Below are 17279 nucleotides of genomic sequence, written 5' to 3'. Positions count from 1 at the left end.
ATCAAAGCTGAATTAACAAGATAACTCTTCAGTTTCTCAGGCCCTAAAGCTGCCACTGTTTTCCTAATTAGATTTTATTGCTTTAAATTCAATCTTCCTAAAACAGAGAAGCTGTTGTCACTGAAGGAACTTTGTAGGGGACATCTTTAATATGTTTACACAACACAAGCTACTTTATTATTTTCAGATTCAGTGAGTAAAATATGATATAATCACACATTTAAATGACTGGTAGACACATTTGATTGCTCGTTAAGTAAATCATCAACTGTTGACATTCCCTTGACAAATAATTTAGGAGATGCAATGCAATATTACCATATTTGTATGAGGGAAATATTGTGCTTCATTTTTTTGTGCTGCAGTGCTAGGATTGTTCTGGAATCTGGGCAGTTTGCAAGGAGAGTGACGTGCATAGTTGAGCTCTGTCTCTGAAGAGGGTAAGGGTTAACCACACTGACAGGGCAAAGCAGCCCACCAGTCACCCCAGTGGTCAGCCTAAAGTGCCAATGGTCAGTCAGTGTCAGTGGTGATGTTATGTAATGCTGTGTTCAGTTGACTTCTGTCCAGCCTCTCTGCATCTTTTCCTCCAGTGGATTTGTTGGCCACCAGTCAATTGCAACAGATGGTTTTATTCACCACAAACGAATCTGTCCTTCATACTCCCCTCCCACTTGCCTAACGCACTGAATGAAACTGCTTCCCTAGTCTCCTTTTGTTACGTTCCCACTAGAATCAAATAAATGTATCAAATATATAAAGAAGCATTATTAAAGAACCGCAGAGAAAAGCGATGGTATAAACTGCAGTCTCTAGTTCATTATGATGACCACAGAGCCCATGCTTACTCATGTTCCCACGGAATGGAGCTCCTCTCTTGGTTTACTTTGGTTTTGGGTTTGAGTTGGTGTTTGTCTATCTGCGTACATTGAAACCAGTATAAATGTGTTTTCCATTTCAGGCTGGGGCCACATACACAGCAGTGTTTTTACCTTACTGTCATATCTTCTGGGTGAAACAGTCCAGTCCTGAAATGTACTGTATGCAGTAAGAGATAATATTTTGACAATATCCCAGCTAGACTCTCTGTTTCTTTAGTAATGTTTCTCTGACTGTTGTAAGGAATGTATGTCTTCCCTGGTCCTCTAGTCCATGGTTCCACATCACCAGAAAAAGAACACTGATAAACACCCTCTCTGGATCAAGTGGAGAAATACATCATATTATTGAGATGGGCCTCTTTCCACAGTCACTTTAGACAGCTATTTCACTCATCTATTTGATGTTTACTTGTTTCTGCCATCTATGCACTGCTGTAGCAACAGCTCCATCCAGCAGGGCCTGTGCTGGAGGCTGGTCCCCCCTTTGTCTTGTATTGGTTGCAGTAACACATAGCAGTCTGTTTATCTATTTGAATTGTGTCAGTGTCACCTTAGAAACCCTGGAAGATAGTTTTCTCATGACTCCAGTACAGCAGTAAACGCCCGACAGGTCCAACAGAGTATCACAGAGGTGATTTATCACATCTGGACGTTCAAAATAAATAAATAATGGAAATATGCTTTTTTTTTTACCTGGACAAACTTTGGACAAATGTTTTTCTTTTGTTTTCAGATAAATCTGTATTTTATAAGACTGTCTATCTGTACTGTACAGAAGCAATAAGAATGTCTCAGCCTCTCAAACTGAGCGGACTCTAACAGCAGAAAGATTTTTACATTGTTCTTTATTGGGCCTCATTGTTACATTTATGCATGACCTGAGGTTGAGGTACCATACGTGTTTTATTTCTCATGCGTCCTTTACAGCAGGGTTTTCCAAACTCAGTCCTGGGGCCCTGTAAGGGGTGCGTACTGGCGGCAGAGAAGTCAGACGAAAACTGTTACAACAGTGCAGTTTAATAATAAAAATCACCGTAAACAGAACAATCAATACAATGGGTACAAAACCCTTCGCACACCAGAAAATAATGTGTACAAGCACTTACAATAAACAATTCCGGACAAGGACATGGGGGGGAACAGAGGGTTAAATACACATCATGTAATGATGGAATTGAAACTAGGTGCGTGGGAAGAGAAGACAAAACAAATGGAAAATGAAAAATGGATCAATGATGGCTAGAAGACCGGCGACGCCCAAACAAGGAGAGGAACCAACTTCGGCGGAAGTCGTGACAGGCCCCCCTGAGTGCACATTTTAGTTTTTGTCCTAGAACTACACAGCTGATTCAAATAATCAACTCATCATCAAGCTTTGATTATTTGAATGAGCTTTGTAATGCTAGGTCAAAACGTGTACACAGGGGGGCCCCAGGACTGAGTTCGGGAAACCCTGCTTTACAGCACTGGGACAAGGCAAGGACTTGTAAAAGAACAGGGGCATCAACTCCAGTTGTTTAATGAAATTCAAACTGCAAAAACTCTGATTTCTTATCGTGTTGATTTTCTGCTTCTAATAATGTCCAGAGGGTTGATCCTGCTGCCAGTGGAACTGATTTCTTTAGTACAATTTACAGATTTTGTCACATCAGCTCCTGCAACGCCCTCTACAACTCATCCTGTGTCTCCTTGACCTGCCGCCACTCCCCTAGTACTCTCTCCCCTCCCTCTCTCTCTCTGTGTTACTTCATCCCAGTCTCCTCATCTGAGTCTGCTCTTAGGTTGCCCGGTTCCACTCTGTGTAACAGATTTACAGACTTTTCCTCCCTCGTCCTGCTGTTTTTCAGCCCCATGACTCCCAGCTGTGTCTCCAGGCCTTTGCTCCTAACAGTAATTTATTGACACGTCTCCTCTGCACGTGTATGGAGCTTGATAGGGGTCCTAAGTTAATTTCCATGCAGCCAAAAACCTGTTCATGTGATGAAATGCATGTTGTTCTTGGCGTACTAGAAGAGGAATGACACTAAGTCACTAAGTCAACCCTGTTACGGTTTTGGGTACACACCACTTCCATTCTGTTACAGTATGTGTATTCTCTACATCCTGCTGCCTGGGCCTGAATGTAGGATCGACACACAAACAGAGAGAGCTGGTGGAGCCCCAGTCGTACCAAAAGGGTGGTATGGTGTGGGTAATCAAAGTGAACCGTTAGACCCTCTCTCTTTTATGATAGCCTGGACATTCCTGGATGATAAGAGCAGGGAGTGGACTACACATCAAATGGAATGAGGTGATTAAAACAAGCCACTCAGAGAAGAGTAGGGAGACTTGAGAGGGAGACTGGGAGAGGGACTGGTGCTGAACCTACAGTACAGTAGCACCGGGGCCTGGCTGACTGCCTGGCCGGTTGGCTGGTTGGTGCTGAGGTCTCACTTTGTGTGTGTGCAGTGACCAGTTGGGTTTAATCGAGCTGTGAAGCGGCTATGTCTGGAATGTCTCTCAACATGGCCGTGACCCCCCGGGGACGGACCAGGAGATTACTGTTCTCTACTTCTCCTCTGGTTCCTGCCTCAGACTGGGAGAGTCGAGAGAGAGCCTCAGAATTGGAGATGAACCAGCCACTGACTTCACACACTTACAGTAACTCACTGGTTACTATAGAGAACAGCTGTGGAGCACTAAACCAGGAGTATGGGGATGGAGTATACTACGTTCTTATGTCCACACTAGCAAACCACTTAGAATGTATTGGGCATTCATTCTAAGTAGTGTGGTAGTGTGGATATTGGGACGTGCAGTATGATGGAACACATTTCTCAGACACTGTAGATAAGACGGAAAACAATAGCAAGTAATTGAAACCAGATCTGAAAAATTCTCTCCCCAGAGTTTAAAGAGTGAAGCGAGAGCAGAACATAGGCAGGGAGGCAATACTGAACCCCACCCCTCACTTAAAACTACTTCTGGCCTATTCTAATTGATGTTCCACTGAAGAAGAGAACCAAATGGAAAACTACAGACAAATGTCACTGGTGAAGCTTATGTTTTGAATTAAGTACCTCTGAAAAGATAATGTGAACTCTTGCCAATTAATCAGTGTGATGTGCTGTACCTACCGCAGCTGAGCTGGGACAAACATTCCCGTTCCCGTAGTCACAGGGATGCTGGTGGTGGCGGAGCAGGACTTGAAGTAGTGGAACACTCACTATGACAGAGAAGGAGAGAATTCACATCATGTCATTTGCATTAAAGGAAATAGTTTAGCATCCTAACTCAGTTTGGAGAAAACATATTCCCAGAGGGAATGGAAGTGTGTGTCAGTGTGTGTCAGTGTGTGTGTGGTGCAATTTCGCCTGAGACGGGTAGTTTAGCGGCTGGCCTGAAGCCAAGTCCTGCTCCGTTTTAATTCAATGGAGAGGAGCAGGGAGCGTCCTTCTCCCCAGGACCATAGCCTAATCAGATGTACCATACAATCTCTGCCCCCCCCCACCCCTGTTTCTCTCTCTCTCTTGCTGCAACAGGAAGGACATATACAGACAATCAACCACTCTAGCTCTGTTATCAATGTTGACATTATCAAATTACCTTAATCAAACAAGCCCTGCAGCTACTTTTCCCTCTGCGATACTAGCTCAGACATACCCTCTGTGCTCCTAACGTTGTTGAACCAGAAAAATCTGTGGTCAATAAAGTTCATTTCTTTATGTAGCTACTAAGGGTCCCAGTGGTCTACAGGTCATGTGTTGAAGGACTGAAAGGTGGCATGGAGGCCTTGACTTAGTTATGTGCTCAGTGATATAAATGAATACCAAACAGATTGGACCGCAGGCTACAAATAAACCCTACAGTCTTTAACAGCAGATTTATTATATAGGACTAGGAGGCAATCTTGAAATGGGTGAGAAGCGATTGTTTTAAACAGTAAATGTACTGCTAAGCAGAAGCAGATTGTGACAGTGGGGGGAAAAAACTCAGAGAGGAGGCCTAAAATCACTCTGTGTAAATGTTTGGTTTTACTATTTCATTCTTGTAAAATACCCATTTGGAATTTGAGTAGGTCTTGATTGTGGAAGCAGTGGCAGTGTATAAGAAGCTATATCACAATGGTAGTTGTCGTTAGTTCAAACTATCTGGCTAATAGTCCTGCACTTTAAGCATTATAGCACGTTAGCATGGGACCAAATGACTTGAGATTCCACAATATGGTTTTCTCAATGACTGTGGGTTCTGTGTGTGTGGTTGAATTGTAGGGGGTGCTGAAGCATTAAAGTCTCAGCAGTGAGAATTATTGCTGTAGAAGGACATTACCTAAGACATGACAGGTTCGTCTTTCTCCACCCCAGTGTATGAATTATCACAGTCCCACTTTGAAACATCCAGATTAAGAACATTTGGTCTGAAATGAAATGTTTGAGAAAATCAGGAACAAAGTTCAGGGAGGAGACAAACAAAGGATCTGGCATGGCTCTGTCAAACAGCGATGCCATTCACACATGTGGAGTTGGAGTTAGGAGAATGTACTGCAGCTTGGGTTCACATAAACAACCATGTTATGTTTCCCTTATGTCAGCCGGCTGTGTGGTGTTCTGCTCTCCTCCAGGCAGCTCATGTTGAAGTCTCTAGTCTGGGTGTGGAGGAGATAGGGGGTAAGGGTTTGATATGAGCTGTGAGGGAGGTGGTGGTGCTCTTTTGTCCTTTAGGACACCAGAACAAGCTCTGCTGGCAGCTCCACAGTGTCAAGGCTCACAATCTCTCTTCCCCTTCCCTCCTATGGTCATTGCTCTCTCTTCCTGTGCATCACATTCTGGGCTGGATCGCTGCCCCCTAACGACATCACTGTCACATAATCATATGACTCTCATTATGTTTACTCTCTGTGTTTGGTCTCATTTATTTATTTTGTCTTGCATGGGAACAAAGCTGAGGTGACGCACTCTTGAGAGTTAAGAAGGAAGAGAGGCTTTTCTCAGAAGAGAGGCTTTGTAGTGCAAGCAAAAGGAGTCAGTACCAGAGAGTCATTGCTGTACGTGGCAACTATGGTCTTGGTTTAGCAAGGGAAACAGTACTTGTACACTCAGCTAACCAGCTAGCGATATTACATCTGGTACATGTGTAGGACACAGCAACATGCTGGGAGAGGAGAACCACAGACCCATAGCAGAACCACAGGACCTGGTCTGGCTCTTATCACTGATAAAGAGTGATGAGAGCCATCAGATGCATCATGCCCATAGTGAGCACATGTGCACATGCCCCCTCGAGGGGAGGGAGGGGGGTCGATCCCGCAGTCATAGGGTCGATGTGGGGGAAGCGATGTGGCCCGGGCCTTGCTGAAAACCTCCCAGAGGTCCTGGTACTCCGCCGGAACGGCTTCTTCCGAGCCCACAGGAAGACATCCCGGGGCAGGCTGCGCCGACTTCAGGCAATGGGTGTAGCAGAACGGGCTCCAGCCCATGATAGCACCAGCAGTCCAGTTGATAAGGGGATTGTGTTGCTGGACCCAAGAAAACCCCAATAAAACGTGAACCTGAGGAGACTTGATGAGCATGAACTACATTGACTCACTGTGGTTTCCTGACACTCGCAGGTTGAGAGTAGTATTGTGGGTGACTGCCTATAGAGCGCCTATCCAGCACACTAACGTCCATGGGAATGGAGAGGTGCTGAGTGGGGATGCCCAACTCTGACACCAGGGTAGAGTCCATGAAGCTCTCATCGGCCCCAGAGTCAATGAGAACCCGGAGAGATTTCGACTGGTTGCCCAACAGCAGGATGGCATGGAGAGGGGTGTGAGTAAGGGGAATAGAAAAATTCTCCATATGGCCCAGCAGAGTACTCGTACCTACTGATGAGCCTGGTCTTTTAATGGATAGGTAGACAGGTAATGACCGGTAGTCCCGCATTTACGAGTCTCTGAAGCCTGCGTAAATGTTCAGCTGGAGACAGCCTAGCTCTGCCGAGTTGCATCGGCTCCGTTTTGCACCTCAGCCACAAACTCCTCCAGACTGAAGAACACGGCAGATTGTTGTTCCAAAACCGCCATAGACAGGCGAGCGCCCTTCCGGACATCAGCGTTATGAGATACGCCATCTTCGAACGGTCCGAGGGGAAATACGAGGGCTGCAGCTCAAAGATGAGGGAACACTGGGAGAGAAACTCCAACAGGTTCCTGACTCTCCAGCGAAGCGTTTCGGAGTAGGTAAGCAGGGTTCTCGGGAAGCTGGGCGGCCTGGAGAGACGCGCTGCTTTCAGCAGAGTTACTGAGGGGCTGGGAGGTTACTGCCATTGCCAGCTGCCTAACAGATAATCCGCAGAATTGCACGGACATGGCGTTCCGCCATGGTGTGCAATCCTTCCATAAGACCTCAAAGTAACTCCTCGTGCCTCTCAATGGTGGCTACTTGGGAGGAGACGGCATTGCGGAGCTGGTCCGAGTCTGCTCGGTCAATCATGGCCAGTTCTTACTGTCAGACTTCAGGGTAAAACCCAGATGCAGACAGTTCGAATCATAGATGTTTATTAACAAAACAGGGGACAAACAGACTCAGGGTCAGGGTAGGCAGAGGTCAGTAATCCAGGGCAGTGTCAGACAGGTACAGAACGGCAGGCAGGCAGGCTCAGGGTCAAGGCAGGCAGAGTGGTCAAAACTGGAAAAACTACAAAAACAGGGGCTAGAGAGAAACAGGAGTACGTGTGAAACACACTGGTAGGCTTGCAGAGACAAGACAAACTAGCAACAGACAAACAGAAAACTCAGGTATAAATGCACAGGTGATAATGGGGAAAATGGGCGACACCTGGAGTGGGGTGGAGACAAGCACAAGACAGGTGAAACAGATCAGGGTGTGACAGTTTCAGGTGTTTGAAAAATGCAACATTCTCCAACTTCCGTATGGAATCACCCCCAGCCATCCTCACATACTTTGTGCCCCCTCAGGCAAACCAAATCTTGCTTAGGGCCCCCAAAAGGATAGGGCTGGCCCTGACTAGCTCATGTGGGTGGCCAAATGTATGCAAGTCACACTCTTTACAAACACTTTCCTTTAAAGTGGATGCAGCATAAAAGTAATTAACAGTTTAATTCAACCGTTCCCACACCTCGTGTACCTGCCTCATCACCGGTCTTCACTTCCCTTCCTGTTATGTCACAAGAATGATCTGGGTCAATCAGTTACTTTTCACACAGGGGTAATTGGCTCAAGGCAAGATGCAGATTGAAGAGCAGATTGAAAACCCTTAACCAACTTATTTGTGGTTCTTTCATTGAGGAAAATGGAGAGGGAGGAGAGCAAACTGGAGATAGAGAGACTAAGGAACTTCTTGTGTTGGAGGAGGAGAGAGAGAAGGGAAAGAGGGAAGGGGGATGAGGAGGACGAGTGAGATGGGAGGAGGAGGACAATGGGTGGCAGATGAGAGAGACTAAGTTCTTGGGGAGGAGGAGAAGAAAGAAGAAGAGGAGAAAAGGGAAGTAGAAGAGAGGGAGGAGGAGTGGCACTGGGCCATTTGTCAGAGCTAGTAAACAGGAAGTGGTGGATGGAATGCTCAATGTTGAGGGTTGTGGCTTAAGAGTTGGCAGACACCCTTATTGACAGGACACCAAGAACACCAAGAAACGACCTTCCAGGATTTGAAGTCATTCCTGTTAAAATTCCTTCTTTAACAGTTCTCAAAAGCCTCATTCTCAACTCATATAATTATCCTCCTCAAAGACAAAACACGTATTTAATTTGACAGAGAGTAACGCCTAACTGAACGTGGCTTTGGATAATTGCGTCTGCTAAATGTTTAAAATGTAAATGCAGTATGAGTCAAATTGGTTATTTTCATACCTCAACCAACCTTCTACTGGTAGACTGTAGATAAGGTGTGGAGCCTGGTGTTTTCAGGTCTCAGAGTCTCAAGTCTGTCAGTGAGGATGGAAGTCACTTCACATACCTACAAAACAGCAGATTTCTCCACAATGAAATAAAACAGTTGAATGGAAAAATATATATTTCAGCACAGAAAAAAGGCAGGAAAGCCCAATTACTGGAGCAACAACAAGAGAGATAGCTACAATAGAATCACGTATGTCTCATGTGTTTTTGTTTAAGCCTGCCCAGCTCTTTGTTAACATGGAGAGAGGCACTCTGAGCTGGGTTGGTCTGGAACAATTCTGTCTGGGAGTCTTTGATGGATTGTGCTGCTTCAGCTATGCTTACTTGTATTTCTGTTATTCAAGGGGCTTAGTTAAACTATACTAAGATGTTCAATCCTTGAGTCTTTCCTGAAGAGAAGAATACGCCTAAAGGGAGAAATCCTGTTTTATGAAAATGATTTACTATGTGTATCATGCTGCAGCATGGCTGTCGTGACAGTGTGATGGGGTTGTTGTGATGTTTACATGTTTGCTTAGCGTGTTTCTCCATCCTGACAGACAGGCCTGTGGTTCCACACTCCCAAGAGGTCAGGTCTCCTGTCTCCTCCCATCGACATGGCTTTGTTCTGCGGCTGCCCAGGGCGAGCCCTCTGACCAGACCACTCTGTGAAGTCAGCTCACTGCGCAACCCGAGCAGGGTGGACGAGAGTGCGGGTCCGGGCATGAGGGGGGTGTGCTCGTGCTGTAGCATTTATTAATCATCATAATTGTTTGTCCAAGCTCTCATAAAGGAAAAGGGCTGGTAGAAGTCTGCACATATCTCCTCATACTCCAACTTAGTCACGACTGACTGTTGTTGTACAAGGTCCTAGACCTAGACCTACAGTAGTGAGCTCCAGATGTGAGAAGAACATGCTCACACACACACACACACACACACAGGACTTAGCAAATCAAAAGCAGGATTTGGCCCCAAAGAAATAAGAAATCAGATTGTATTTATTTCGACATGACACAAAGTTATTGTAATGAAAACCACAGGTTTATGAATGAGGAGAGGGTGTCACTATCAGTCACACATGGTTGGGGTGGTTTGGTCAGGCTGGCTCAGAGAGAGAGAGAGCTGGACCTCAGCCTGCCAGGACAGATTCAGACAGACAAACAGATGGCCAAGCCAGCTCTTTGAAGCTCTGCAGAACATCCATTACAGAAATCTGCAGCGCTAGGCTGAGATGTAGTGGAGAGTGGAATTAAGCAGGACCTAGGGCCCCAAGAGAGAGAAAATGAATCCCATTCCAGGGCCCTGGTTCCCCCAGAGAGAATAGAACCCAGCTCAGAGTCCACAGAGAAACACTAGATCCCAGCAGTTCCATCCCTGCAGTCAGATCTCACAAGTTCTCACCACACAAACATTCACTATTACACACACACACGAGTGCAGATGTCAGCTCACACTTGTATATGTTGGTTAAATTTAACTTTACCTGGCTGCAATACAAGGGGAACTATAGCTATGGACTCAAGCGGTTCAAGGTATCTACAGTAACTCCCAGCCCACCACAGTATAATATTACTGTGAGTTACAGCAGAGCTGTAAACAGATGCTTTAACTCATGAAACCACAAGAGGGCATCGGCCAAGTCTTTCATAGGAATATTACTGAAGGTTCCACAGTTCCCACAGGCAAACCAGGAAATTACATTTGAAATAGTTAGATTGAAAAAAATGTTTTTGAATGAAATGTATCAAATATATAAATCAAGGCTGAGCATATCTAACCCAGAGTCATATATACTTGCCATATTTATTTTTTGGATATAGTATATCTACCCCCCCCCCCCCTTCACTACTCGCCTATTCTAACATATAATTCTCACATCCCTCATCCAATAAAACAGACAGCAACAGTATAAAGAAATGTCTTTAAATATATTTTATAAGATACACTACCTATGCGTTGGTATTTTAAATAGAAAACATCTTATTACTTTTATCTTATTACTTTAATCGTATTACTTTCTCATGACATTATTTAAAAAATAAGTTTAACATATTATTCACTGAATAATTACAGCTCTATTTCCTGGTTAAAGACCACAGAATGGTGAAACACTTGGAATGTCAAAGCATTGGCACATTAGTAGGGTTGCAAAATTCCAGATATCCTGGTTAGAAGATTCACAGAATTAGGAGAAAATAAGCAGGAAATCCAGAATCCAGCAATCGGGATTTCTGGAGATCCTGGACATTTTGGGAAAATTTCAGGAATTCTGCAACCGTACACATTAGTTAATTCTCAACAACAATACGACAACAGTATCGTGATGCTACACGATCACAGTAAGATGTCTGGACCATCAGGTAAGAAGCACCATCTCTAGTCTACTGGGCTGACTGGTTGTGGTTCTTCCTCTCCTGCCAGGACTTCTTCCTCAGGTCCAGCTCAGTGTCTGTGAAGGCTGCTGGGCCCCAGTTAGTCATCCTCTGTGGTCCTTTATCACCTTCACAGACAGAAAGAGAAAGAAAACATCACAGACTGTATTCAAACAATAGATCAATAGAACAAAGACATGAATAGCATTGCAATATGAGTATGGAGAGGAGAACAGAACAGAACATGAACATGCAGTGGAGGACATTCTACTATGGTGATGTTGGCCTCTCATTCTTACTTACCTGGCTGGATGAGACGGACCAGTCCCTCATGCTTGGCCACCTTGTCCTTCCAGCTCTTGGTCTTATTAGCTGCCTGCTCCAGTTTCATTCTCACCTCCTGTAACACAAACCCACACACATAGTTTATCCATATATCTCAATGATGGCCAAGTCCCTTTAAGTAATAAATAAGTTATGCTGTTGTTCTTGAAGTAGAGACAGTTCTCAGTGAAATCACCACTAGATGGCAACAGAGTGCAAGAAGAGACCTCTATGATAGTTTTGTGTTGTGTCAACAGTTGACAGAGGAGTAATTCGAGAAGAAGGCACATTTGGTGCCAGGGACGGACTGTCTGTTTCAGGCAGCCTTCCACTGACTCAACACTATCTTCAGCTGAATAAAGACAAGTACATGCTCACAGACATATAGGTCAAAAGGAAGTACTTCCTGCCAAATTAGTTTTAATCTTGTTTATGAAATGTCCAGGCAACACCTTACTTTAAGTGAAGTGTTAATAGGGGACATGGTCCCTACTAACAGCCATATTGAAACACAGACAGGGTGTTGTTCTCTGACCTCGTACTGCTCCAGCGCTCCGTGCCTCTCTCTCTCAAGTCTCTCCAGCTGCAACATGGCTGCTTGCAGGGCGATCTCCTTGGCCAGCCGCTCGCTCTCCAGCTCCTGCTTCTCAGCCTGGGTCTGGGAGATGGCTCTCTGCTGCTGCAGGTGGATTTGCTCCAGCTCCGCCCGCTTGGCTGACTCCTCCTCCAGAAGCCTGTGTACATGCAGAAACAGACACACCACATGAACCAATCACAGACAGACTCAAACAAATGCTGGGTGCAGAAGCCTGAGAATGTGAACGTTAACATCTATACACAGCCTACGGATACACTGTTTTTGTGTGATAATGTACACTACATCTGTGTGTGAAGTTGTGTACCACATGGCACCATTTTCCCTATATAGTATACTACCTTTAACCTGTACATGAACACTGAGTGTACAAAACATTAGAAACACCTGCTCTTTCCATGACAAAGACTGAGCAGGTGAATCCAGGTGAAAGCTAGGATCCCTTTGTCATGACTGACCATGAGAATCCAAATAGGTCAGATCAGGTTTACAATGAATAACATCAATCAGACCCCATTTCACCCGTAGATGGGGGAGGAAATAACTACTGGGGATTGACACTCCCGTCCTGTTGTAAATCAAGGGAGAAGATCCAGGCTTGCGCTCTCCAAATTCACCAAAGGAATGTTCTTTGTCTCAACAGACCTTTTCCCACTGAAACTCTAACACGTTAAAAAGTGAATACTGGAACAATATTTCTAACGTAGAAAGTGTCATTTTGTTTGTTGTTTTGTGATGTCATTAAAAATGTTATGACGGAAATACTGTAACTTGGAAAGTATACATACCACATGGAAGAAGTTTCCATACTATGGGTTGTGCATGTAATATGGAAAATTGTGTTTTTTTGTTTAAGAGAGGGATGTGATTTGAGAAGTTATAAGAGATCATTGTTTTCCAAAACATTGCACAGTGAGTAATCACCGCCCCAGCGTGAGGTCAGGGAGCATGCCTGCCTGCCGGAACCTTAAACCTTTCGAGCAAAAGGTATAAATGATGGGTTAAGAAAAAAAACACATTGAACCAGAAAAAGTGTGAAGCAGCAACTACATGTTTAAAATGGTTTGAACTGTGAATCTCAACACGAGGTGGAGACGATAAACTCACCTCCAGGACAATCACTGGAACGGCTGTTTAGCTGTCCTAAGTAAAGTATCTTCGAAAGCGAATTTATGTAGGACCATCCTGTTACTCTGCTCAAACCATTGTATTACGTTACTCTCATCCCCCACTGGGAAACCATTGATACAGCTGGCTAGCCTATCTTCAAAGAAGTATCTTCAAGAGTGAATGGAAGGAAAATCAACTCTGTAGTTCTGTTCAGGACTACACAACAAGTCCCCAGATACTGGACAACTACGCAGAAGGACAACAGTAGAAGAGTTGTTTGAATCATTTGACAAAAAAAGGCCCAACACCCTTTTCAAGGCTGCCCCGTTTACCGAGAGATCCCAGGCGAACCCAGGCATTTCACGTAAATACATTTATCATGTCTAGCTCAAAGCGGGCGGCGGTTCGTGTGAAAAGTATATGGTTATTGTAGGTGAGAGTAGTTTCTGAATGTGGCAGTGTTAAGTGGTTCTGTCCCTCTATCTCCATCTCTTCTTTAACAAGCATCCATGTTATTGTTATTCCGCTGGGGATAATAACCGGTGCAGAGTGTGTGTGTTTATCCTGTGTTCTCATTTAATTAGCTAGTAAATAAATAATTAAACCAATTTGTGTAGTACTGAGTCATAATTAATTAAGGCTCGGGTTTTTGCAGATGCAAGGGGGTTACGACTGCTCAGAATGATGATATGATATTATGAGGATATGAGGTTATGATTAATAAGTTGACTGTTTATAGATATGATAGGTAAAGACCTTTCAGACTTTAATTCGGGAGATGGTAACGCTTTAAAGAACCACTCTCGTGGTGCCCCAGATCCTAATTAGTTAATTGCTACATGATTAATTTAATTGTGTAACAATTAAACAGTTAGTTAATTAGATAAATATGAGGGCAAAAGGGAAAGCAACTCAATATTAGAAAGGTGTTCCTAATATCTTGTACACTCAGTGTAAGGCTACTGTCTATGAGTGTGTCAAGTGTGTGTTGCGTCTAACCTGGTCTGTAGTTTGCGCATGATCTCCTCATCCTGCCTGGCCTGTCTCTCATCCTCTAGTGCATCCTCCAGGCGGTGGTACATGTCCTCCAGCTCCCTGACACGCTGCAGGTACTGCTCCAACTCACTGGACTTCTGGGCCACCTGCTCCTCCATCTGCTGACGAACCTGACAGGGGACAATGGACACACGCAGGTTGATATGATAATCTGGACACAGATATGATTGCACACACGCACACACACGTGCACACACACCACCACAGTACAAAGTAGCATGTGCTGTGCATATGACAATCAATTCTGTTTAGTGTAGATTTTCCCAGATAAATCCATAAATAATACTCATACTGTGAGTAATAGTAATACTAATAGTAATAATACTTGGTTATACATCAAACGCAATGATTCAAAGTCATGAGAGAAGTCTTGCTGAGTAATACGTTGTTGCAGTGATTCTGAGTATTAACTTCCTGGAACAGAGCTAGAGTGTAGCTTTGTGGTTGGTTACCATTTTCTCTCTCTCCAGGTCTGTTCTGTAGCGGTCCTGCAGGTCAGTCTGGGTCTGTTTTCTCCTCTGCTCCTCCAGAGTTGCTGTGGCCGCTGCCTCCTCCAGTTTCTGTCAGAAGCCAAGGGAGAGGAAGCCTTAACACTAGAAAAGCCTAATGTTAGTTGGCTAATAAATACATTGAACTTGCCAGGCAGTTTATTAACTATCTGCTAACTACCTAACATTTATTGACTTGATTATTCAAATAATTCTTAGCTAAGTGGTATAGTCGTTGTGCGTTAATTCTGGCAAAAGGTTACTTCCAGCGCCGACAGAGATGGCTGCCTCGTTTCGCGTTCCTAGTCCCACGACTCCATTTTGTTGCTCCCAGCCTATAGACAGAGACTAAAACAGGAAGCTCCCGCGCTCAGGTCTGTTCAACGCTGGTCTGACCAATCTGATTCCACGCTTCAAGATTACTTTGATCACGTGGAATGGGATATGTTCCGCACTGCGTCAAACAACAACATTGACGACTACGCTGATTCGATGAGCGAGTTTATTAGCAAGTGTATCAGCGATGTCGTACCCACAGCAACTATTAAAACATTCCCAAACCAGAAATCGTGAATTGATGACAGCATTCGCGCGAAACTGAAAGCGCGAACCACTGCTTTTACCCAGGGCAAGGTGACCGGAAATATGACAGAATACAAACAGTGTAGCTATTCCCTCCACAAGGCAATCAAACAAGCTAAGCGTCAGCATAGAGACAAAGTAGAGTCGCAATTCAATGGCTCAGACACAAGAGGTATGTGGCAGGGTCTACAATCAATCACGGATTACAAAAGGAAAACCAGCCCCGTTGCGGATCAGGATGTCTTGCTCCCAAACAGACTAAACAACTTCTTTGCTCGCTTTGAGGACAATACAGTGCCACGGACACGGCCTGCTACCAAAACCTGTGGACTCTCCTTCACTGCAGACCAGCTGGCTGGTGTGTTTACGGACATATTCAATCAATCCTTATCCCAGTCTGCTGTTCCCACATGCTTCAAGAGGGCCACCATTGTTCCTGTTTCCAAGAAAGCTAAGGTAACTGAGCTAAACGACTACCGCCCCGTAGCACTCACTTCCGTCATCATGAAGTGCTTTGAAAGACTAGTCAAGGACCACACCACCTCCACCCTACCTGACACCCTAGACCCACTCCAATTTGCTTACCGCCCCAATAGGTCCACAGACAACGCAATCGCAACCACACCGCACACTGCCCTAACCCATCTGGACAAGAGGAATATCTATGTGAGAATGCTGTTCATCAGCACAGCTCATAACACCATAGTACCCTCCAAACTCATCATCAAGCTCGAGACCCTGGGTCTCGACCCCGTCCTGTGCAACTGAGTCCTGGACTTCCTGACGGGCCGCCCCCAGGTGGTGAGGGTAGGTAACAACATCTCCACCCCGCTGATCCTCAACACTGGGGCCCCGCAAGGGTGCGTTCTCAGCCCTCTCCTGTACTCCCTGTTAACCAACGACTGCGTGGCCATGCACACCTCCAACTCAATCATCAAGTTTGCAGACGACACTACAGCGGTAGGCTTGATTACCAACAATGACGACACAGCCTACAGGGAGGAGGTGAGGGCCCTCGGAGTGTGGTGTCAGGAAAATAACCTCACACTCAACGTCTACAAAACAAAGGAGATGATCGTGGACTTCAGGAAACAGCAGAGGGAGAACCAACCTATCCACATCGATGGGACAGTAGTGGAGAGGGTAGAAAGTTTTAAGTTCCTCGGCGTACACATCACGGACAAGCTGAATTGGTCCACCCACACAGACAGCGTGGCTGAATAAATTTGGCTTGTCACCAAAAGCAACTTTTACAGATGCACAATCGCGAGCATACTGTCGGGCTGTATCACCGCCTGGTACGGCAACTGCTCTGCCCACAACCGTAAGGTTCTCCAGAAGGTAGTGAGGTCTGCACAACGCATCACCGGGGGCAAACTACCTGCCCTCCAGGACACCTACACCACTCGATGTCACAGGAAGGCCATAAAGATCATCAAGGACAACAACCACCGAGCCACTGCCTGTTCACCCCGCTATCATCCAGAATGCGAGGTCAGAACAGGTGCATCAAAGCAGGGACCGAGAGACTGAAAAACAGCTTCTATCTCAAGGCCATCAGACTGTTAAACAGCCACCACTAACATTGAGTGGCTGCTGCCAACATACTGACTCAACTCCAGCCACTTTAATAATGGAAAAATTGATGTAAAATGTATCACTAGCCACTTTAAACAATGCCACTTCATATAATGTTTACATACCCTACATTACTCATCTCATATGTATATACTGTACTCATCTACTGCATCTTGCCATTTTAAACGATGACACTTTTATGTTTACATAACCTACATTACTCATCTTATATGTATATACTTTACTCTATACCATCTACTGCATCTTGCCTATGCTGTTCTGTACCATCACTCATTCATATATATTTATGTACATATTCTTCATCCCTTTACACTTGTGTGTATAATTTAGTTGTTGTGGAATTGTTAGGTTAGATTACTCGTTGGTTATTACTGCATTGTCGGAACTAGAAGCACAAGCATTTTGCTATACTC

General features: G+C 44.8%; 1 protein-coding gene across 1 annotated transcript in view; it reads right to left on the bottom strand.

The window, feature by feature from the left end:
• Nucleotides 1-9720: 9720 nt before the first annotated feature.
• The window catches only part of LOC118370892 (switch-associated protein 70-like), a 29638-nt gene continuing 22079 nt past the window's right edge, over nucleotides 9721-17279 (bottom strand). Inside the window, exons 8-12 of the mRNA XM_035756117.2 lie at nucleotides 14650-14757; nucleotides 14141-14307; nucleotides 11972-12170; nucleotides 11416-11512; nucleotides 9721-11240 (exon numbers count right to left, since the gene is read on the bottom strand). Of these exons, the coding sequence (XP_035612010.1) occupies nucleotides 11122-11240; nucleotides 11416-11512; nucleotides 11972-12170; nucleotides 14141-14307; nucleotides 14650-14757 (690 nt within the window). The 3' untranslated portion in view covers nucleotides 9721-11121. The remainder of the gene's footprint in view (nucleotides 11241-11415; nucleotides 11513-11971; nucleotides 12171-14140; nucleotides 14308-14649; nucleotides 14758-17279) is intronic.

The sequence above is a fragment of the Oncorhynchus keta genome, chromosome 14 (assembly GCF_023373465.1).
Source record: "Oncorhynchus keta strain PuntledgeMale-10-30-2019 chromosome 14, Oket_V2, whole genome shotgun sequence".
In the NCBI taxonomy this organism is placed as follows: Eukaryota; Metazoa; Chordata; class Actinopteri; order Salmoniformes; family Salmonidae; genus Oncorhynchus; species Oncorhynchus keta.
Note: the sequence above shows the minus strand (reverse complement) of the source record. Positions and strands in the feature narration are given on the sequence as shown.